This window comes from Bombina bombina, chromosome 8 (genome assembly GCF_027579735.1).
Source record: "Bombina bombina isolate aBomBom1 chromosome 8, aBomBom1.pri, whole genome shotgun sequence".
In the NCBI taxonomy this organism is placed as follows: Eukaryota; Metazoa; Chordata; class Amphibia; order Anura; family Bombinatoridae; genus Bombina; species Bombina bombina.
In genome coordinates, this window is record NC_069506.1 from 320,609,904 (window position 1) to 320,634,607 (window position 24,704).

General features: G+C 40.3%; 1 protein-coding gene across 1 annotated transcript in view; it reads right to left on the minus strand.

The window, feature by feature from the left end:
- Positions 1-12,529: 12,529 nt before the first annotated feature.
- Positions 12,530-24,704, minus strand: part of MFN2 (mitofusin 2) — a gene marked incomplete at its 5' end in the record, with an annotated part of 116,895 nt that continues 104,720 nt past the window's right edge. Inside the window, 5 exon segments of the mRNA XM_053691529.1 lie at positions 12,530-12,874; positions 13,499-13,633; positions 21,285-21,481; positions 21,586-21,741; positions 22,443-22,660. Of these exon segments, the coding sequence (XP_053547504.1) occupies positions 12,808-12,874; positions 13,499-13,633; positions 21,285-21,481; positions 21,586-21,741; positions 22,443-22,660 (773 nt within the window).

The window sequence follows — 24,704 nt, forward strand, 5'->3', positions numbered from 1 at the left end:
GTGACCCAGAGACATTGGGCATGCAGGGTAGGGGTAATGATGGCATTGTCGACAGTTATAGAGAGATTGGGGGTGGAGATTTTGGAAGAAGGAGGGAAAATGAGGCGCTCAGTTTTGGAGAGATTTAGCTTGAGGTAGTGAGAGGACATCCAGGCAGAGATGTGAGAAAGACAGTTAGTGACATGGGTTAGCAAGGAAGGAGAGAGATCTGGTGCAGAGAAGTAGATTTGGATGTCGTCGGCATACAAATGATATTGGAAATCGTGTGACTTTATTAGGGAACCTAGTGATGACGTGTAGATTGAGAAGAGAAGGGGACCGAGGACAGAGCCTTGAGGTACTCCGACAGAAAGTGGTGACGGGCAGAGGAGGCCCCAGAGAAGGCTACACTAAAGGTACGGTTTGACAGGTAGGAAGAGAGCCACGAAAGGGCTGTATCATAGATGCCGAAGGATTGTAGGGTTTGGAGCAAAAGAGGGTGGCCAACAGTGTCAAAGGCTGCAGACAGATCAAGGAGGATAAGCAGAGAGAAGTGGCCTTTTGACTTTGCTGTAAGTAGGTAGTTGGTAACCTTAACAATTGCTGTCTCTGTGGAGTGATGGGGAAGAAATACAGATTGCAGTGGGTCAAGAAGGGAGTTTAACGTAAGGAAATGGGATAGGCGTGTATATACTAGTTTTTCAAGAAACTTTGAGGTAAGAGGGAGTAGGGAAATAGGGCGGTAGTTGGATGGGGAGGTAGGATCAAGGGAAGGTTTTTTGAGGATAGGTGTGACCAGTGCATGTTTCAGCGATGAGGGAAATATACCGGTGCTGAGGGAGAGGTTGAAAATGTGTGTTAGCGTAGGGGTAAGGGTAGCAGAGGGAGGGGAGTAGCTGTGAGGGGATAGGGTCAAGGGGACAGGTAGTGAGGTGAGAGCGCAGTATAAGTGCCAAAACTTCTTCCTCAGTAACAGGGGAGAATGAGCTAAGTTTAAGGTTATGTGGGTTGTGGTTGATTGAGAGCATTTGAGGGGGGGAGAGAATGGAATTATGTTGAGAGCTGATTTCATTTCTGATGGAGTCGATTTTGTTATTGAAGTGGCTGGCAAAGTCTTGAGCTGAGAGAGAAGTTGTATTAGGAGGTGGGGGAGGGCAGAGGAGAGTATTGAAAGTGGAGAACAGACGTTTTGGGTTTGACGAAAGATTAGAGATAAGAGTAGAGAAGTAGTGTTGCTTATGGAGATTAAGGGCAGAATAGTAGGAGTTCAAGATGAATTTGTAATGAAGAAAATCAGCTGGACTCCGGGATTTTCTCCAGTGCCGCTCAGCAGTACAGGAACATCTGCGTAGGTACCGTGTCAGAGGAGTATGTCAGGGCTGAGGATGAGTGTGTGATTTCCGAGCTATGGTAAGATGGGTGAGATTGTCAAGGACGGATATAAGGGTGGAATTATAGTGGCAGATTGTTCAGGGCAGGGAAAGGAGGAGAAGGATGAGAGGAGCGGTTTAAGGGAATTAGCAAGTTGTTGCTGATCTAATGACATAATGCTTCTGTGAAGTTTGGTGTGAGGAGTAGAAGGAGGGAGAGTTGTAGGGAGGGATGATATGTTGCAAGTGAGGAGATGGTGGTCAGAAAGAGGGAGTTAAAAACAAACATCCTTTTTACTGGGATTATTTTTTAATAGCCAAACACCACCCACAATTTGCCTTATTTGAAGGAGCTAAACTGGGCTTTAGTTCAGTCAACAAGGTTAGTCACTGTCAGAAAGTTAGCAGGGATGTGCATTAGGATCTTTAGTGAGGATCCAAATGCAGAATTAAGTAGCGTCTCGTGCCCTTTTGATCTTTTCGTAGTCGGATTGATTCTTCTAAAATATCCCCACTCTAAAAATCGGGATTTGCACAGATCTTAGTGTGGGGACATTTTATAGCAGCTGCTTAAAAGGGACAGTCTAGTCCAAAATAAACTTTCATGATTCAGATAGGGTATGTCATTTTAAACAATTTGCAATTTACTTTTATAACCAATTTTGCTTTGTTCTCTTGGTATTCTTAGTTGAAAGCTAAACCTAGGAAGTTCATATGCTAATTTCTAAGGCCTTAAAGGCTGCCTCTTCTCTCATGGCATTTTGACAGTTTTTCACCACTAGAGGGTGTTAGTTCATGTGTGTCATAGATAACACTGTGCTCACACACGTGGAGTTCCTATGAGCCAGCACTGATTGGCTAAAATGCAAGTCTGTCTAAAGAACTGAAATAAGGGGGCAGTTTGCAGAGGCTTAGATACAAGATAATCACAGAGGTAAAACGTGTATTAATAGAACTGTGATGGTTATGCAAAACAAGGGAATGGGTAATAAGGGATTATCTATCTTTTAAAACAATAAAAATTCTGGTGTAGACTGTCCCTTTAACTCCACATTCGGATCCTCACAACAGATCCAATTGCACATACCTAAAAATGTGTATAAAATGCATTGCTTTGCAGTTGTTATCTGATAAAGCCAATTAGGGACAGATATGTAGAACAGTTAGCCTTAATCAGTCATTAGGTGCATTTCAAGTTCTGAGAATTAAAATCTAAATTTTCAGAGCTAAATTAAAGGAAATGGGACAATAAATGATAAAAATATATTGCAACATTGTTTCATTGTGCATAACTAAACATTTTATATAAAACACAAGGTGTTTGATGTCCCTTTAAGTTTTTATAAATTGAATAATGATAACACACTCATGTACTGAGTATTACGTTTTCAAATGAAATACATTCATGGACTGGTTGTCTTTATTCTAATGGGATAATTTGCTTAAGTGCAACTGTAATCCAAAAACTGCAGATCCAAACTGGACATGCTGCTGCTGGCTAAAGCATTTACATTTGTGACAAACACCATTAATACACATTATTACATAAAGATGTAGATCAGGTCATACACTATTCACATAACGAAATAAACTAAAAATGCTCGTTTTGTTTTCTTTTTATTGTCAACCGGTACAATTGGCAGCATGCAAATGACATGAAATGTATTATTAAATAAAACATTCTTATTCACAACTGACTATTCACAACTGACCAATGACAAACAAAAACAATGTACTCAGTTCATCTAGAAAATAAAGTGCATTTCACCTACCATTACTCAAGCATTTTTTTTAGGAACAGCTCATTTCCCCACTTTCAAGTAACTATGCATTAAGACTGGCGGCCTAGAGGGCCTGGTATGTGGTATTTGTAGCAGTGTCCTTTGCCAGCCAAAGGGTAACAATCTATGATGATGAACAATTTAATGTTGCAAGAATATTCCTTCCATGATTGCCATCCTCTGACACAGTTTACACCAAATATAAGAAAGTTAAATAGTAATTTACAGTGTGAACACATGAGACTGCATTACTTTTGTCATAACGTGTGTAGTGTGTGGGCATGTGTGCTTGCGTAGTGTGTGCACAAAAATATCACTAACACACATATACATACAAACACACACGATATATATATATATATATACACACACACACACGTACACACACTCTAGCAAAACTACACACACTAGCAAAACCTTAACCCTTTGACGCTCTTAGGATGTTCCATGCCGTCCTTACAGCACCGGGGTTAAACGCCTTTATGACGGCATAGAATGTCCTAACTTTTGCAGTGTCCTACTCCGCTAATTGTTCAAGATTTGGAAGATCTAACTGAGGAATGTGCCTAGCCACGCAGGCAGTCCCCCAACAGCCAATCAGCACCCTTGGAGTCACGTGATCACAGTGACAATCACATGACTTCCTTTCCCCCTGTTTAAGTTCAGAACTTGGTTCTGAACATGCACGGATGCTATATGTTTCTAATAAATATATATGACATAATTTGGTCGTCACTAAATTCTATAGCCAGGCACATTTTTACTAGTAACAAATGCAAAACAAAACCCACACTTGTAAGTGTAGTGTATAATATATATTATGTATACATAAATACACCTCAATAGCATCCAAGCCACAGTTTAATTTAGGGTCAGTAAAAACAGACATTTTCCCTTTGCATGCACTGAACGGACAAAGCTAGATTATATTCCAGTTGTAAACTGAACAGGCAGTAACTGGTTAATACAGTTAACTTTCTACTGGAATATGATTAAGTCCATAAGGCTGGAGTCCCACTACAGAGGTTGTTAGATATACTCATCCTGTACTGTAGTCTCCATTTAACTTGCTATTTTAGAACCTACATTTCGGTCACAGATTTTAGACCTATATTAATTAATCTGGCGTTATTTGCTTGGCACGAACTAAACGACAAACCAACCTACTTAAATGATAACTGCCCACACTGAATACGGTAGGTCACTGAACAGGTCCACGGTACCTTATAAAAAATTATATCTTTATTATAGACAGAGTGAAAACAAACTGTGATGTTTTGGGGTCTCCCCCTTAAAGGGACACTGAACCAAAAAAAATTCTTTCATGATTCAGATAGAGCATGCAATTTTAAGCAACTTTCTAATTTACTTCTATTATCAATTTTTCTTCATTCTCTTGCTTTCTTTATTTGAAAAAGAAGGCATCTAAGCTAAGGAGCCAGCAAATGTTTGATTCAGACCATCGACAGCACTTGATTATTGGTGCTGTCCAATCAGCAAGGACAACTCAGGTTGTTCACCAAAAATGGTCCGACATCTAAACTTACATTCTTGCTTTTCAAATAAACATACCAAGAGAATTAAGAAAATTTGATAATAGGAGTACATTAGAAAGTTCCTTAAAATTGCTGCTCTATCTGAATCACAAAAGAGAAAATTTGGGTTCAGTGCCCCTTTAATCACATGTTACACAAATATTTCATACAACCTTTTAAAGGAAAATGTGTGCCAATTTCACAATAGTCCTCTTTTGCCATCTATTGGACTTAATTTGTAACTACAAGTACACATTTCTTTGTATAGTTTTAATCTTGCTCTTAAACTGATTCATACTTGAAACAGTTGCCAAATCAAGGCATTTGGCAACTGTTACATGTATGAATCAGTTTAAGAGCAAGATTAGAAATATACAAAAGAATGTGCAATTATAAATACAATTTAAGTCCAGTAGATGGCAATAGAGGACCATTAATTGTGAAATTGGCGCCAATTTGCTTTTAAAAGGTTGTATGAAATATTTGTGTAACATGCATGATTAAGGGGGAGACCCCAAAACATCACAGTTTGTTCTTACTCCGTCTATAATAAAGATATCATTTTACTATAAGGTGCAGTGGACCTGTTCAGTGACTTTCCTATGCTTAGGTGCCAGCCAGTGGTTGTCACAAGCACCTATTGAACTGGCTGCTGTGCTACACATTGAGACACACTGAATATGGTGGAATGTTGTTCATAGGATCTAGACAAGCTTTAAATGTTCTGGGCAGATTTCTGTGCCTTACAGAACAATTATATTCCCTTTCTCGCAAGTTTTGAACAATCTACAAAACATTCGCTCTGACAAGACGAACCATGGCTCTACAAAAGGAGCACCATGTTACAGGTAATAAATAATACGTTTACTGCCAGAAATAATTTGCAAGGATTAAAAGGATTATTTTGGACAAATTTGGATAAAAGTAAAACAAACAGAAACAGGTACAAAAGAGCAAAACAAATATAATTCATAAAAATATGGAGTCTTTTGATGTAACTATCCAAGTGCATATTTGTGTTATATGGAAACTAGGTACCCAAAGGTTTTTTTTTTAATCACAGTGGAAAAACACATAAGGTGCTTTACAAGCAGGAGTAACAGGGACTGATTATATATATATATATATATATATATATATATATATATATATATATATACACACACATAATTAATGCCAGAAGTAAAGTAAACCTACACAACTTGAAAGTGCAAATACAATAATACTTGACAAATGTTTAACTGAAATAAATTTTCCACCTTCCTTCATACAGTGATACAAACTTGGCATTAATTGAAGTAAAACATTTTTTTAAGCCCAGTTTAAGAGACATGAACAAATAGTGATTAAAAGGGGTATGTATTGAATAATGTGTTGTTTAATGCAAGAAAAGAAGATAGTACACACACACACACACACACATACACACGCACTATTTTATTAACTATAACATACTTTCACTCCAGATTGGACCATTAGCAGTTTGTTTTTTTGTATTACTAAAAAGCTGATGAAGTTAAATCCAGCTGCATTAAAACAAACCTGCTCCTGTGACGCTCATTGCAAGAAGAGAGCTTGAGTCACAATAATAAGATTGCTTTGCGTACTACCAGCTGCTAGCATGTGCTTAGTACAACACTATACCTCTCTATAACAATAAGATTGCTTTGCGCACTACCAGCTGCTAGCAGGTGCTTAGTACAACACTATACCTCTCTATAACAACATAATTTATGTAAGAACTTACCTGATAAATTCATTTCATATTGGCAAGAGTCCATGAGCTAGTGACGTATGGGTTATTCATTCCTACCAGGAGGGGCAAAGTTTCCCAAACCTCAAAATGCCTATAAATACACCCCTCACCACACCCACAATTCAGTTTAACGAATAGCCAAGAAGTGGGGTGATAAGAAAGGAGCGAAAGCATCAAACAAGGAATTGGAATAATTGTGCTTTATAAAAAAAAAAATCATAACCACCACAAAAAAAGGGTGGGCCTCATGGACTCTTGCCAATATGAAAGAAATGATTTTATCAGGTAAGTTCTTACATAAATTATGTTTTCTTTCATGTAATTGGCAAGAGTCCATAAGCTAGTGACGTATGGGATAGCAGATACCCAAGATGTGGAACATCCACGCAAGAGTCACTAGAGAGGGAGGGAAAAAATAAAGACAGCCAATTCCGCTGAAAAAACAATCCACAACCCAAATCAAAAAATTTTAATCTTATAATGAAAAAAACTGAAATTATAAGCAGAAGAATCAAACTGAAACGGCTGCCTGAAGTACTTTTCTACCAAAAACTGCTTCTGAGGAAGAAAAACATCAAAATTGTAGAATTTAGTAAAAGTATGCAAAGAAGACCAAGTTGCTGCTTTGCAAATCTGATCAACAGAAGCTTAATTCTTAAAAGCCCAGGAAGTAGAAACTGACCTAGTAGAATGAGCCGTAATCCTCTGAGGAGGGGATTTACCCAACTCCACATAAGCATGATGAATCAAAAGCTTTAACCAAGATGCCAAAGAAATGGCAGAAGCCTTCTGACCTTTCCTAGAACCAGAAAAGATAACAAATAGACTAGAAGTCTTTCTGAAATCTTTAGTAGCTTCAACATAATATTTCAAAGCTCTTACTACATCCAAAGAATGTAAAGATCTCTCCAGAGAATTCTTAGGAATAGGACACAAAGAAGGGACAACAATTTCTCTATTAATGTTGCTAGAATTCACAACCTTAGGTAAAAATTTAAATGAATTCCGCAAAACCGCCTTATCCTGATGAAAAATCAGAAAAGGAGACTCACAAGAAAGAGCAGATAACTCAGAAACTCTTCTAGCAGAAGAGATGGCCAAAAGGAACAAGACTTTCCAAGAAAGTAATTTAATGTCCAGAGAATGCATAGGCTCAAACGGAGGAGCCTGTAAAGCCCTCAAAACCAAATTAAGACTCAAAGGAGGAGAGATTGACTTAATGACAGGCTTGATACGAACCAAAGCCTGTACAAAACAATGAATATCAGGAAGATTTGCAATTTTTCTGTGAAACAGAACGGAAAGAGCAGAGATTTGTCCTTTCAAGGAACTTGCAGACAAACCCTTATCCAAACCATCCTGAAGAAAATGTAAAATTCTAGGAATTCTAAAAGAATGCCAAGAGAATCTATGAGAAGAACACCAAGAAATGTAAGTCTTCCAAACTTTGTAATAAATCTTTCTAGACACAGATTTACGAGCCTGTAACATAGTATTAATCACTGAGTCAGAGAAACCTCTATGACTAAGTATTAAGCATTCAATCTCCATACCTTCAAATTTAACGATTTGAGATCTTGATGGAAAAAAGGTCCTTGAGATAGAAGGTCTGGCCTTATCGGAAGTGTCCAAGGTTGGCAACTGGCCATCCGAACGAGATCCGCATACCAAAACCTGTGTGGCCATGCTGGAGCCACCAGCAGTACAAACGAACGCTCCATTAAGATTTTGGAAATCACTTTTGGAAGAACTAGAGGCGGAAAGATATAAGCAGGTTGATAATTCCAAGGAAGTGACAACGCATCCACCGCTTCCGCCTGAGGATCCCTGGATCTGGACAGATACCTGGGAAGTTTCTTTTTTAGATGAGAAGCCATCAGATCTATTTTTGGAAGTCCCCAGATTTGAACACTCTGAAAAAATACCTCTGGGTGAAGAGACCATTCGCCCGGATGTAACGTCTGGCGAATGAGATAATCCGCTTCCCAATTGTCTATACCTGGGATGTGAACCGCAGAGATTAGACAGGAGCTGGATTCCGCCCATACAAGTATCCGAGATACTTCTCTCATAGCCCGAGGACTGTGAGTCCCACCTTGATGATTGACATACGCCACGGTTGCGACATTGTCTGTCTGAAAGCAAATAAACTATTCTCTCTTCAGAAGAGGCCAGAACTGAAGAGCTCTGAAAATCGCACGGAGTTCCAAAATGTTGATTGGTAATCTCGCCTCCTGAGATTCCCAAACCCCCTGCGCTGTCAGAGATCCCCATACAGCTCCCCAACCTGAAAGACTCGCATCTGTTGAGATCACAGTCCAGGTTGGACTAACAAAGGAGGCCCCTTGAACTAAACGATGGTGATCCAACCACCAAGTCAGAGAAGATCGAACATTGGGATTTAAGGATATTAATTGTGATATCTTTGTATAATCCCTGCACCATTGGTTCAGCATACAAAGTTGGAGAGGTCTCATGTGAAAACAAGCAAAGGGGATCGCGTCCGATGCAGCAGTCATGAGACCTAGAATTTCCATGCACAAAGATACCGAAGGGAATGATTGAGACTGAAGGTTTCGACAAGCTGAAACCAATTTCAGACATCTCTTTTCTGTTAGAGACAAGGTCATGAACACTCAATCTATTTGGAAACCCAAAAAGGTTACCCTTGTCTGAGGAATCAAGGAACTATTTGGTAAATTGATCCTCCAACCATGTCTTTGAAGAAACAACACAAGTTGATTCGTGTGAGATTCTGCAGAATGTAAAGAGAAAGTACCAAGATATCGTCCAAATAAGGAAATACCGCAATACCCTGCTCTCTGATTACAGAGAGAAGGGCACCGAGAACCTTTGAAAAGATCCTTGGAGCTGTTGCTAGGCCAAAAGGAAGAGCAACAAACTGGTAATGTTTGTCTAGAAAAGAGAATCTCAGGAACTGATAGTGGTCCGAATGAATTGGAATATGAAGATATGCATCCTGTAAGTCTATTGTGGACATATAATGCTCTTGCTGAACAAAAGGCAGAATAGTCCTTGTAGTCACCATTTTGAATGTTGGTATCCTTACATATAGATTCAATATTTTTAGATCCAGAACTGGTCTGAAAGAACTCTCTTTCTTTGGTACAATGAACAGATTTGAATAAAACCCCAGGCCCCGTTCCAGAACTGGAACTGGCACAATTACCCCAGCTGACTCCAGGTCTGAAACACATTTCAGAAACGCCTGAGCCCTTAATGGGTTTACTGGAATGCGTGAGAGAAAAAATCTTCTCACAGGCGGTCTTACCTTGAAACCTATTTTGTATCCTTGAGAAACAATGTTCTGAATCCAAAGATTTTGAATCGAAATGATCCAAACATCTTAGAAAAAACGTAACCTGCCCCCTACCAGCTGTGCTGGAATGAGGGCCGCACCTTCATGCAGACTTGGGAGCTGGTTTTGATTTTCTAAAAGGCTTGGATTTATTCCAGACTGGAGAAGGTTTCCAAACGGAAACTGTTCCTTTAGGGGAAGGGTCAGGCTTCTGTTCCATATTCTGACGAAAGGAACGAAAATGATTAGCAGCCCTATATTTACCCTTAGATTTTTTATCCTGAGGCAAAAAAGCTCGCTTCCCCCCAGTAACAGTTGAAATTATAGAATCCAACTGAGAACCAAATAATTTATTACCTTGGAAAAAAAGAGAAAGCAACGTTGACTTAGAAGTCATATCTGCATTCCAAGATTTAAGCCATAAAGCTCTTCTAGCTAAAATAGCTAAAGACATATACCTGACATCAATCCTAATGATATAAAAAATGGCATCACAAACAAAGTTATTAGCATGTTGAAGAAGTTTAACAATGCTATAAGCATTATGGTCTGACACTTGTTGCGCTAAAGCCTCCAACCAGAAGGTGGAAGCCGCAGCAACATTAGCCAAAGAAATAGCAGGTCTAAGAAGATTACCTGAACATAAATAAGCCTTCCTTAGAAAGGATTCAAGCTTCCTATCTAAAGGATCCTTAGGAATAGTAGTATGTTTAGCAAGAGTAGAGATAGCCCCATCAACTTTGGGGATTTTTTCCCAAAACTCTAATCTATCAGACGGCAAAGGGTACAATTTCTTAAACCTTGGAGAAGGAGTAAATGAAGTACCCAGACTATTCCATTCCCTAGAAATTACTTCTGAAATAGCATCAGGAACTGGAAAAACTTCTGGAATAACTACATGAGGTTTAAAAAATGAATTTAAACGCTTATTAGTTTTAATATCAAGAGGACTAGACTCCTCCATATCTAATGCAATCAACACTTCTTTCAGTAAAGAACGAATAAACTCCATCTTAAACAAATATGAAGATTTATCAGTGTCAATATCTGAGGCAGAATCTTCTGAACCAGATAGATCCTCATCAGAGATAGATAAATCAGAATGATGGCGGTCATTTAAAAATTCATCTGAAATATTAGAAGTTTTAAAAGACCTTTTACGTTTACTAGAAGGAGGAATAACAGACAGAGCCTTCCGAATAGAATTAGAAACAAATTCTTTTACATTAACAGGAACATCCTGAACATTAGATGTTGAAGGAACAACAACAGGTAATGGATTATTACTAAAGGAAATATTATCCGCGTTTGATAGCTTATCATGACAACTAACACAAACTACAGCCGGAGGAACAGTTATCAAAAGTTTACAACAAATGCACTTAGCTTTGGTAGAACCAACATCAGGCAGCGTCTTTCCAGAAGTAGATTCTGATCCAGGGTCAGGTAGTGACATCTTGCAATATGAAATAGAAAAAACAACATATAAAGCAAAATTATCAAATTCCTTAAATGACAGTTTCAGGAATGGGAAAAAATGTAAAACAGAACAAGCCTCTAGAAACCAGAAGCAACTAAAAAGTGAGACTGAAATAATGTGAAAAAAACTGGCGCCAAGTATGACGCCCACATTTTTTGGCGCCAAAAAACGTCTGCAACAAAACACGAGTCAAAAATGACGCAATTACTTGAAAAGTTCCGGCGTCAACTATGACGCCGGAAATGACGTCATTCTTGCGCCAAAAATGACGCAATAAATTCTAGCATTTTCTGCACCCGCGAGCCTAACAGCCCGCAATTTAGAAGAAAAAAGTCAATTGAAAATTTTAAGGTAAGAAATAAATTTAATTCATATGCATTTTCCCAAAAAATGAAACTGACAGTCTGAAAGAAGGAACACTGATTGACCTGAATCATGGCAAATATAAGTTTAAAACCTATATTTAGAACTTTACATATAAAGTGCCAAACCATAGCTTAGAGTGTCATAAATAAAATAAGACTTACTTACCCTAAGACACTCATCTACATATAGTAGATAGCCAAACCAGTAGTGAAACGAGAATCAGTAGAGGTAATGGTATAAGAGTATATCGTCGATCTGAAAAGGGAGGTAGGAGAAGAAATCTCTAAGACCGATAACAGAGAACCTATGAAATAGATCCCCTAGAGGAAGACCATGGTATTCAAATAGGCAATACTCTCTTCACATCCCTCTGACATTCACTGCACTCTGAGAGGAAAACCGGGCTTCAGCCTGCTGCGAAGCGCATATCAACGTAGAATCTAGCACAAACCACAAACTTACTTCACCACCTCCATGGGAGGCAAAGTTTGTAAAACTGAATTGTGGGTGTGGTGAGGGGTGTATTTATAGGCATTTTGAGGTTTGGGAAACTTTGCCCCTCCTGGTAGTAATGTATATCCCATACGTCACTAGCTCATGGACTCTTGCCAATTACATGAAAGAAAATAAGATTTCTTTGCGCACTACCAGCTGCTAGTATGTGCTAAGTACAACACTATACCTCTCTATCACATGCTTAAAATTACTGCTCTGTCTGAATCATGAAAGAAAACATTTAGGTTTAGAATCCTTTTAAGTAGACATGACGGGATGCATTAAACAATACAACACTTCTATACCCCTTTAATAAAGATCACGTTAAGAACTGTACAAACCTCCGACACTGTGACCATAAAGCAACTTTCTAGCTGACTGACTACTGCAGTGACAACACACAGCCCTTGTAAGGCTTTGCTCGTATAGAAAAGGACTATAAATTCAGTTTGCAATAAACATCTCAAAAATTGTATTGAAATCTCAGGGCCAAGTTATACGCTTTTACTGAATAAATATTATTGGCTAATAATGGTATAAGGCTGATAGTGCATAGGACAGAATTAAAAGAAAAAAGCAGTCACAGCATTCACTGGATCCTTTCCCCTATAAATGCATTCAGTCCTCAGATCTATACATAGTAATGTAATTTATAGTGGTTTGGAAAGTATTAGAGAATGTGACAGAAATGGTTGTATCTTCTGTGCTATCCTAAATGTTAGGACGTCAGCTCTGTTGCAAATACTGGTGAGTGAACATGTTCAGTTCACTGTCCAACCAGCCGGCTTTGTTCCTGTAAAGAAAATAAAAAAACAGGTGTGAAAATGACGCCAGAGAAAGATTCACTGCACAGCACCAATTACCATTACAAATCAAAAATGACAAAATAAATCCCCAGCTGCAAATGCAGAACTTTAAGAGAGCCTTGTTCTTTAAAATGACAGCATTTGTCTTACTGTGATTAACGTGTAGCCCCCAGTGTCCCTTAAAGATCCAACCGTTTCAAAAAAGCACTACGTTTTTTTTTATGTATAGTGTATATCAGCAATTAAAAACAACTGTATACAAAAGGTTTTAAAAATATTTAAACTGCCATTCCAGGTTTTGCAAATGCAAAGCAGTTCATGATTGAACATCTTGAAAAGTCTCTTGAATATAATCTAAGCAATTTATATATAGCTTGTAGCAGGGTCAGAAAAGCAACAGCATACATAGGTATGCAGGATACACACCAGTATACCTCTGGGTAAGTGGAAAAAGCACATTTTCAGATGTAAATTACAGGAAAAAGTAATTAATGTACTGTGCTGTGTTAAATATGATTAAAACGCCATGGGGACATTAGCTTTGAGTTTAAGGTTACTTTAAAAAAAAAAAAAAAAAAAGGAATAAAAAAAAATCAGTAATTTCTTTTTACCTTAATAGTTTGGCTTTGCTCTGCAGATTGTCTAGGATTTCAATCTTCTTATTCAGAGCTGTGATCTCCTGTTCCAAGTTTTCCCGCGTTATATCTACCTGTTGGCACAAGTGAGCGAATGTCCCAGATAGTTCCCTATATGAATGGAGGGCAGATATTTAGTGAGCCTTAAAGGGATATTAAACCCAAACATTTTCTTTCATGATCCAGATAGAGAATACAATTTTAAACAACATTCCAATTTACTTCTATGATCTAATTTGCATCATTCTTTAGATAACCTTTTGTTGAAGAAATAGCAATGCACATCGGTGAGCCAATCACACGAAGAATCTATGTGCAGCCACCACTCAGGAGCTACTGAGCCTATCTAGATATGCTTTTCAGAAAAGTATATCAAGATAATGAAGCAAATAAGATAATAGAAGTAAATTGGAATGTTGTTTAAAAACATAATTTATGCTTACCTGATAAATTCCTTTCTTCTGTAGTGTGATCAGTCCACGGGTCATCATTACTTGTGGGATATTATCTGCTCCCCTACAGGAAGTGCAAGAGGATTCACCCAGCAGAGTTGCTATATAGCTCCTCCCCTCTACGTCACCTCCAGTCATTCGACCAAGGACCAACGAGAAAGGAGAAGCCAAGGGTGTAGTGGTGACTGGAGTATAATTTAAAAAATATTTACCTGCCTTAAAAAACAGGGCGGGCCGTGGACTGATCACACTACAGAAGAAAGGAATTTATCAGGTAAGCATAAATTATGTTTTCTTCTGTTAAGTGTGATCAGTCCACGGGTCATCATTACTTGTGGGATACCAATACCAAAGCAAAAGTACACGGATGACGGGAGGGATAGGCAGGCTCTTTATACAGAAGGAACCACTGCCTGAAGAAGCTTTCTCCCAAAAATAGCCTCCGAGGAAGCAAAAGTGTCAAATTTGTAAAATTTGGAAAAAGTATGAAGCGAAGACCAAGTTGCAGCCTTGCAAATCTGTTCAACAGAGGCCTCATTCTTAAAGGCCCAAGTGGAAGCCACAGCTCTAGTGGAATGAGCTGTAATTCTTTCAGGAGGCTGCTGTCCAGCAGTCTCATAAGCTAAACGAATTATGCTACGAAGCCAAAAAGAGAGAGAGGTAGCAGAAGCTTTTTGACCTCTCCTCTGACCAGAGTAAACGACAAACAGGGAAGACGTTTGTCGAAAATCTTTAGTTGCCTGTAAATAAAATTTAAGGGCACGAACTACATCCAGATTGTGCAAAAGACGTTCCTTCCTTGAAGAAGGATTTGGGCACAAGGATGGAACAACAATCTCCTGATTGATATTCCTGTTAGTGACTACCTTAGGTAAGAACCCAGGTTTAGTACGCAGAACTACCTTATCCGAGTGAAAAATCAAATAAGGAGAATCACAATGTAAGGCTGATAACTCAGAGACTCTTCGAGCCGAGGAAATAGCCATTAAAAATAGAACTTTCCAAGATAACAACTTTATAACAATGGAATGAAGGGGTTCAAACGGAACACCCTGTAAAACGTTAAGAACAAGGTTTAAACTCCATGGTGGAGCCACAGCTTTAAAAACACAGGTTTAATCCTGGCCAAAGCCTGACAAAAAGCCTGAATGTCTGGAACTTCTGACAGACGCTTGTGTAACAGAATGGACAGAGCTGAGATCTGTCCCTTTAAGGAACTAGCGGATAACCCCTTTTCTAAACCTTCTTGTAGAAAAGACAATATCCTAGGAATCCTAACCTTACTCCAAGAGTAACCTTTGGATTCGCACCAATATAGGTATTTACGCCATATTTTATGGTAAATCTTTCTGGTAACAGGCTTCCTAGCCTGTTTTAAGGTATAAATAACTGACTCAGAAAAACCACGCTTTGATAAGATCAAGCGTTCAATTTCCAAGCAGTCAGCTTCAGAGAAGTTAGATTTTGATGTTTGAAAGGACCCTGAATCAGAAGGTCCTGTTTCAGAGGTAACGACCAAGGTGGACAGAATGACATGTCCACCAGATCTGTATACCAAGTCCTGCGTGGCCATGCAGGCGCTATTAGAATCACTGATGCTTTCTCCTGTTTGATTCTGGCAATCAATCGAGGAAGCATCGGGAAAGGTGGAAACACATAAGCCATCCTGAAGGTCCATGGTGCTGTCAAGGCATCTATCAGGACCGCTCCCGGATCCCTGGATCTGGACCCATAGCGCGGAAGCTTGGCGTTCTGTCGAGACGCCATGAGATCTATCTCTGTTTTGCCCCAATGTCGAAGTATTTGGGCAAAGACCTCTGGATGAAGTTCCCACTCCCCCGGATGAAAAGTCTGACGACTTAAGAAATCCGCCTCCCAGTTCTCCACTCCCGGGATGTGGATTGCAGACAGGTGGCAAGAGTGAGACTCTGCCCAGCGAATTATCTTCGATACTTCCATCATTGCTAGGGAGCTTCTTGTCCCTCCCTGATGGTTGATATAAGCTACAGTCGTGATGTTGTCCGACTGGAACCTGATGAACCCCCGAGTTGTTAACTGGGGCCAAGCCAGAAGAGCATTGAGGACTGCTCTCAATTCCAGAATGTTTATTGGAAGAAGACTCTCCTCCTGATTCCATAGTCCCTGAGCCTTCAGAGAATTCCAGACAGCGCCCCAACCTAGTAGGCTGGCGTCTGTTGTTACAATTGACCAGTCTGGCCTGCTGAATGGCATTCCCCTGGACAGATGTGGCCGATAAAGCCACCATAGAAGAGAATTTCTGGTCTCTTGATTCAGATTTAGAGTGGGGGACAAATCTGAGTAATCCCCATTCCACTGACTTAGCATGCACAGTTGCAGTGGTCTGAGATGTAGGCGTGCAAAAGGAACTATGTCCATTGCTGCTACCATTAGTCCGATTACCTCCATGCATTGAGCTACTGACGGGTGTTGAATAGAATGAAGGACACGGCATGCACTTTGAAGTTTTGTTAACCTGTCCTCTGTCAGGTAAATCTTCATTTCTACAGAATCTATCGGAGTCCCCAGGAAGGGAACTCTTGTGAGTGGAAAGAGAGAACTTTTCTCTTCGTTCACTTTCCATCCATGCGACCTTAGAAATGCCAGTACTATCTCTGTATGAGATTTGGCAGTTTGAAGGCTTGAAGCTTGTATCAGTATGTCGTCTAAGTACGGAGCTACTGAAATTCCTCGCGGTCTTAGTACCGCCAGAAGAGTGCCCAGAACCTTTGTGAAGATTCTTGGAGCCGTAGCCAGTCCGAATGGAAGAGCTACAAACTGGTAATGCCTGTCTAAAAAGGCAAACCTTAGATACCGGTAATGGCTTTTGTGAATCGGTATGTGAAGGTAAGCATCTTTTAAATCCACTGTGGTCATGTACTGACCCTCTTGGATCATGGGCAAAATTGTTCGAATAGTTTCCATCTTGAACGATGGAACTCTTAGGAATTTGTTTAGGATCTTTAAATCCAAGATTGACCTGAAGGTTCCCTCTTTTTTGGGAACTACAAACAGATTTGAGTAAAACCCTTGTCCTTGTTCCAACCGCGGAACTGGATGGATCACTCCCATTAATAAAAGATCTTGTACGCAGCGTAGAAACGCTTCCTTCTTTGTTAGGTTTGTTGACAACCTTGACAGATGAAATCTCCCTCTTGGGGGAGAGGATTTGAAGTCCAGAAGGTATCCCTGAGATATGATCTCTAACGCCCAGGGATCCTGAACATCTCTTGCCCAAGCCTGGGCGAAGAGGGAAAGTCTGCCCCCCACTAGATCCGGTCCCGGATCGGGGGCCCTCAATTCATGCTGTCTTAGGGGCAGCAGCAGGTTTTCTGGCCTGTTTGCCCCTGTTCCAGGACTGGTTAGGTTTCCAGCCTTGTCTGTAGCGAGCAACAGCTCCTTCCTGTTTTGGTGCAGAGGAAGTTGATGCTGCTCCTGCTTTGAAATTACGAAAGGAACGAAAATTGGACTGTCTAGCCTTGGCTTTGGCCTTGTCCTGAGGCAGGGCATGACCTTTACCTCCTGTAATGTCAGCAATAATCTCTTTCAAGCCGGGCCCGAATAAGGTCTGCCCTTTGAAAGGAATATTAAGCAATTTAGATTTAGACGTAACATCAGCTGACCAGGATTTCAGCCACAGAGCTCTGCGTGCCTGAATGGCGAATCCTGAATTTTTAGCCGCAAGTTTAGTTAAATGTACTACGGCATCTGAAATAAATGAATTAGCTAACTTAAGGAATTTAAGTTTGTGTGTGATGTCATCTAGTGTGGATGATTGAAGTGTCTCTTCCAGAGACTCAAACCAAAATGCTGCTGCAGCCGTGACAGGCGCAATACATGCAAGAGGTTGCAATATAAACCCTTGTTGAACAAACATTTTCTTAAGGTAACCCTCTAATTTTTTATCCATTGGATCTGAAAAAGCACAGCTATCCTCCACTGGGATAGTGGTACGCTTAGCTAAAGTAGAAACTGCTCCCTCCACCTTAGGGACCATTTGCCATAAGTCCCGTGTGGCGTCGTCTATTGGAAACATCTTTCTGAATATAGGAGGGGGTGAGAAAGGCACACCGGGTCTATCCCACTCCTTAGTAACAATGTCAGTAAGTCTCTTAGGTATAGGAAAAACGTCAGTACTCGTCGGTACCGCAAAATATTTATCCAACCTACACATTTTCTCTGGGATTGCAACTGTGTTACAATCATTCAGAGCCGCTAATACCTCCCCTAGTAACACACGGAGGTTCTCAAGCTTAAATTTAAAATTTGAAATGTCTGAGTCCAGTTTATTTGGATCAGAACCGTCACCCACAGAATGAAGCTCTCCGTCTTCACGTTCTGCAAACTGTGACGCAGTATCAGACATGGCCCTTGCATTATCAGCGCACTCTGTTCTCACCCCAGAGTGATCACGTTTACCTCTTAGTTCTGGTAGTTTAGCCAAAACTTCAGTCATAACAGTAGCCATATCTTGTAATGTGATTTGTAATGGCCGCCCAGATGTACTCGGCGCTACAATATCACGCACCTCCTGAGCGGGAGATGCAGGTACTGACACGTGAGGCGAGTTAGTCGGCATAACTCTCCCCTCGTTGTTTGGTGAAATATGTTCAATTTGTACAGATTGACTGTTTTTTAAAGTAGCATCAATACATTTAGTACATAAATTTCTATTGGGCTCCACTTTGGCATTAACACATATAGCACAGAGATATTCCTCTGAATCAGACATGTTTAACACACTAGCAAATAAACAGCAACTTGAAAATACTTTTCAAAGTAATTTACAAATAATATGAAAACGAACTGTGCCTTTAAGAAGCACAGAAAAAAATTATAACAGTTAAAATAATTAAGTTATAGCATCAATCTTTGTCAGAATATAAAAACTGCTACATACCTCTATGCAGATTCATCTGCCCGCTGTCCCCTGATCTGAAGTTTACCTCACTCCTCAGATGGCCGAGAACAGCAATATGATCTTAACTACTCCGGCTAAAATCATAGCAAAACTCTGGTAGATTCTTCCTCAAACTCTGCCAGAGAGGTAATAACACACTCCGGTGTTATTTTAAAATAACAAACTTTTGATTGAAGATATAAAACTAAGTATAATCACCATAGTCCTCTCACACGACCTATCTAGTTGCTGGGTGCAAGAGAATGACTGGAGGTGACGTAGAGGGGAGGAGCTATATAGCAACTCTGCTGGGTGAATCCTCTTGCACTTCCTGTAGGGGAGCAGATAATATCCCACAAGTAATGATGACCCGTGGACTGATCACACTTAACAGAAGAAATTATATTTTCTATCTGAATCGTGAAAGAAAAAATTTGGGTTTAATGTCCCTTTAAAGGGACACTGAACCCAAATTTTTCTTTTGTGATTCAGATAGAGCATGCAATTTTAAGCTACTTTCTTATTTACTGCTATTATCAATTTTTCTTTGTTCTTTTGCTATCTTTATTTGAAAAAGAAGGCACCTAAGCTAAGGAGAGAGCCATTTTTTGGACAGCTGGACAGCACTTCTTTATTGGTGGGTGAATTTATCCACCAATCAGCAAGAACAACCCAGGTTGTTCACCAAAAATGGGCCGGCATATAAACTTACATTCTTGCTTTTCAAATAAAGATACCAAGAGAATGAAGAACATTTGATAATACGAGTAAATTAGAAAGTTGCTTAAAATTGCATGCTCTATCTGAATCACAAAAGAAAAAATGTGGGTTCAGTGTCCTTTTAAGGCAATCTGACACACAGCAAAGTTAAACATGAAAACAGACAAAACATAGCATTATATAAATGAAGCACATTATGATTGTGCGTGGGGTAAGGTAGTGTGTCTACACAGGACAAATACGTGACATACTACAAGGGTTTGATATAATCTGCTAAGCATGTGGTAAATATATTCTGTGGGTCAATTACACTCACTGGCCACTTTATTAGGTACACCTTTCTAGTACCGGGTTGGACCCCCTTTTGCCTTCAGAACTGCATTAATTCTTGGTGGCGAAGATTCAACAATGTTTTGGAAACTACCCTTAAGAGATTTCGGTCCATATTGACATGATAGCATAACGCAGTTGCTGCAGATTTTCGGCTGCACATTCATGATGCGAATCTTCCGTTCTACCACATCCCAAAGGTGCTCTATTGGATTGAGATCTGGTGACCGTGGAGGCCATGGGAGTACAGTGAACTCATTGTCATGTTCAAGAAACCAGTTTGAGATGATTTGAGCTTTGTGACATGGTGCATTATCCTGCTGGAAGTAGCCATCAGAAGATGGGTACACTGCAGTCATAAAGGGATGGACATGGTCAGCAACAATACTAAGGTAGGTCGTGGCATTTAAACAATGCTCAATTGGTACTAAGGGGTCCAAAGTGTGCCAAGAAAATATCCCCCACACCATTACACAACCACTACCAGCCTGAACCATTGATACAAGGCAGAATTGATCCATGCTTTCATGTTATTTACGCCAAATTCTGACCCTATCATCTGAATGTCGCAGCTGAAATAGAGACTCATCAGACCAGGCAACGTTTTTCCAATCTTCTATTGTCCAATTTTGGTGAGCCTGTGCAAATTGTAGCCTCAGTTTCCTGTTCTTAGCTGTCAGGAGTGGCACTGGTGTTGTATTTTGCTGCTGTAGCCCATCTGCTTCAAGGTTCAACGTGTTGTGCATTCAAGGGGGTATCCTGTATACCTTGGTTGTAACGAGTGTTTATTTGAGTTACTGTTGCCTTTCTATCATCTCAAACCAGTCTGCCAATTCTCCTCTGACCTCCGACATCAACAAAGCATTTTCATCCACACAACTGCCGCTCACTGGATATTCTCTTTTTAGGACCATTCTCTGTAAACCCTAGAGATGGTTGTGCGTGAAAATCCCAGTAGATCAGCAGTTTCTGAAATACCCAGACCAGCCTGTCCGGCACCAACAACCATGCCACGTTTAAAGTCACTTAAATCCCCTTTCTTCCCCATTCTGATGCTCGGTTTGAACTTCAGCAAGTCGTCTTCACCACATCTAGATGCCTAAATGCATTGAGTTGCTGCCATGTGATTGGCCGATTAGCAATTTGCCTTACCAAGCAATTGAACAGGTGTACCTAATAAAGTGGCTGGTGAGTGTATATGTATGAGCTGCTAGCTTTAGGGCAGCCATTAACTTAAGAAAACAGAAAAGAATAAACTTGTACAAATGATCATTAGGAAGATGACAGTGTGAGCGACACAGCTATAGGTGGGGTTTAGTAATTGAAAACTAAGTTTACTCACTGCTGCACTTGGTGGCTGCAGTTGGAGCCTGTGTAGCTGACTATAAGCTGTAGTTTCTCAGCTGCATATTCCACAAACTGACGTTTGAAAGTCCTTTCCTTTGCTTTCGTAGTCCAAGTGAGACGCTCATACACATAGAGAAGTCCATAGAGTCCAAATGACAAAGCGATGAGACGCCATCCTACAGCCTTCCACACCTGAAATACAGTTAAAGTACGACAGATTGTGACCACCTCATGAAACCATAAAATATTTAGGGCACTACACAAGGAACTAATCAAGGGAAGATCTGTGCACTCACCACTCCTCCCACGACTAGTATTCCCATGGAGGTTCTAGAGGTCAAAGAGGCCAATCCAGTTACCATGGAAACCATGAGTTCTTCCTGGGTCAAAGAGCCCTGTGGCATCGGTGGCATAGAAGGGTTTACTGGTGTCAAAGGCATTGTGCGAGGGACCTAGAAAAGGACACAAATTTAGAAGAAGAAAAAAAAAAAAGAAAAAAAGGCTTGAGCTTACAAATGTGTTACGATAAAATAAACTCTGTCAATCTGATCCATTAGTAATATATTATCATTAAAACCATTTCCTTTTATCCATAAGAGTTTTGAAGCAGAAAAAAAAAAGAGAGAAGAAAGGGAGGACATATGATAGAAAGCTTCATGTACAGTATATTAAAGCAGTGTTTCTCAACACCCGGTCCTCAAGTACCCCCAACAGGCCAAGTTTTCATTATAGCTGAACCAGTGCACAGGTGACAAAATCAGCTGAAGGATGAGAGCAGGTTAGTAACCATGGTTACTGATCAGCTGATTACTTCACCTATGCACTGGTTCAGCTATAATGAAAACCTGGCCTGTTGGGGGTACTTGAGGACCGTAGTTGACCAACACTGTATTAAAGGATCTAATGAAGAGGTTATGACCTCACATTGTAGAAGGTTCAGGAGTAGTTTGTGTATAAGCAATTCTTTATAAAAGGGTGGTTGATGCATGGAATAGACTTCCAGTAGAGGTGGTAGGAAGAAACATAAGGGAATTCAAGCATGCCTGGTATATCCATAACCAGAGGATTAACTAAACCTACACATCAGAGCTAACTAGATGTGCTTCTATGTTCTTTCATTTAAGTGAACAGTTTTCTGCAGATCTATTCTCACCTGATCACTGTACGACAATGCTCTACGTCCATTTTTAGGTCCTAAGAATCTATTCACGAGCATTGTCCATCCAAGCGAGAAGTGGAACGCAACATCTTCCTGAAAATCAGCGCACAGTTTGTCACAGCTCAGATCGTAGCTCAGGTTAAAGCACTGACGTGGGACCAGCAAGTCGATTTGATTGCGCACAGAGAGGGGAAGGAGGGGCATTAGCCCTTCTGCAAGAAAAGGAGGAAGAGAACATTTCTAAATATCTTTAAGAGGTATTGGACCCAATCCAAAGTTATTTTAAAACTGTGTCTGTTGGATTCAATATATAGTGTACAAGATCCTGTCAGTTCTACTTTACTAATGGAATATGATCTATAGGGACTCAGATGGAGCCCCAGTATTTTAAAAGCACATTGTGTATGTGCACAGCATTCTATTCCCACCCTCTCTAATCAGCAACTACCAATCCTAGAGGAAAACCTGATTGGTGCATATTCACTGTACGCATGCTTGTATGACAAATCAGCGACTGGTTCATATTCACTGTACGCATGCTTGTATGACAAATCAGCGACTGGTGCATATTCACTGTACGCATGCTTGTATGACAAATCAGCGACTGGTGCATATTCACTGTACGCATGCTTGTATGACAAATCAGCGACTGGTGCATATTCACTGTACGCATGCTTGTATGACAAATCAGCGACTGGTGCATATTCACTGTACGCATGCTTGTATGACAAATCAGCGACTGGTGCATATTCACTGTACGCATGCTTGTATGACAAATCAGCGACTGGTGCATATTCACTGTACGCATGCTTGTATGACAAATCAGCGACTGGTTCATATTCACTGTACGCATGCTTGTATGACAAATCAGCGACTGGTGCATATTCACTGTACGCATGCTTGTATGACAAAGCAGTGACTGGTGCATATTCACTGTACGCATGCTTGTATGACAAATCAGCGACTGGTGCATATTCACTGTACGCATGCTTGTATGACAAATCAGCGACTGGTGCATATTCACTGTACGCATGCTTGTATGACAAATCAGCGACTGGTGCATATTCACTGTACGCATGCTTGTATGACAAAGCAGTGACTGGTGCATATTCACTGTACGCATGCTTGTATGACAAATCAGCGACTGGTGCATATTCACTGTACGCATGCTTGTATGACAAATCAGCGGCTGGTGCATATTCACTGTACGCATGCTTGTATGACAAATCAGCGACTGGTGCATATTCACTGTACGCATGCTTGTATGACAAATCAGCGACTGGTGCATATTCACTGTACGCATGCTTGTATGACAAATCAGCGACTGGTGCATATTCACTGTACGCATGCTTGTATGACAAAGCAGTGACTGGTGCATATTCACTGTACGCATGCTTGTATGACAAAGCAGTGACTGGTGCATATTCACTGTACGCATGCTTGTATGACAAATCAGTGACTGGTGCATATTCACTGTACGCATGCTTGTATGACAAATCAGTGACTGGTGCATATTCACTGTACGCATGCTTGTATGACAAATCAGCGACTGGTGCATATTCACTGTACGCATGCTTGTATGACTAATCAGCGACTGGTGCATATTCACTGTACGCATGCTTGTGTGACAAATCAGTGACTGGTGCATATTCACTGTACGCATGCTTGTATGACAAATCAGCGACTGGTGCATATTCACTGTACGCATGCTTGTATGACAAAGCAGTGACTGGTGCATATTCACTGTACGCATGCTTGTATGACAAATCAGCGACTGGTGCATATTCACTGTACGCATGCTTGTATGACAAATCAGCGACTGGTGCATATTCACTGTACGCATGCTTGTATGACAAATCAGCGTCTGGTGCATATTCACTGTACGCATGCTTGTATGACAAATCAGCGACTGGTGCATATTCACTGTACGCATGCTTGTGTGACAAATCAGCGGCTGGTGCATATTCACTGTATGCATGCTTGTATGACAAATCAGCGACTGGTGCATATTCACTGTATGCATGCTTGTGTGACAAATCAGCGACTGGTTCATATTCACTGTACGCATGCTTGTATGACAAATCAGCGACTGGTGCATATTCACTGTACGCATGCTTGTATGACAAATCAGCGACTGGTGCATATTCACTGTACGCATGCTTGTATGACAAATCAGCGACTGGTGCATATTCACTGTACGCATGCTTGTATGACAAATCAGCGACTGGTGCATATTCACTGTACGCATGCTTGTAT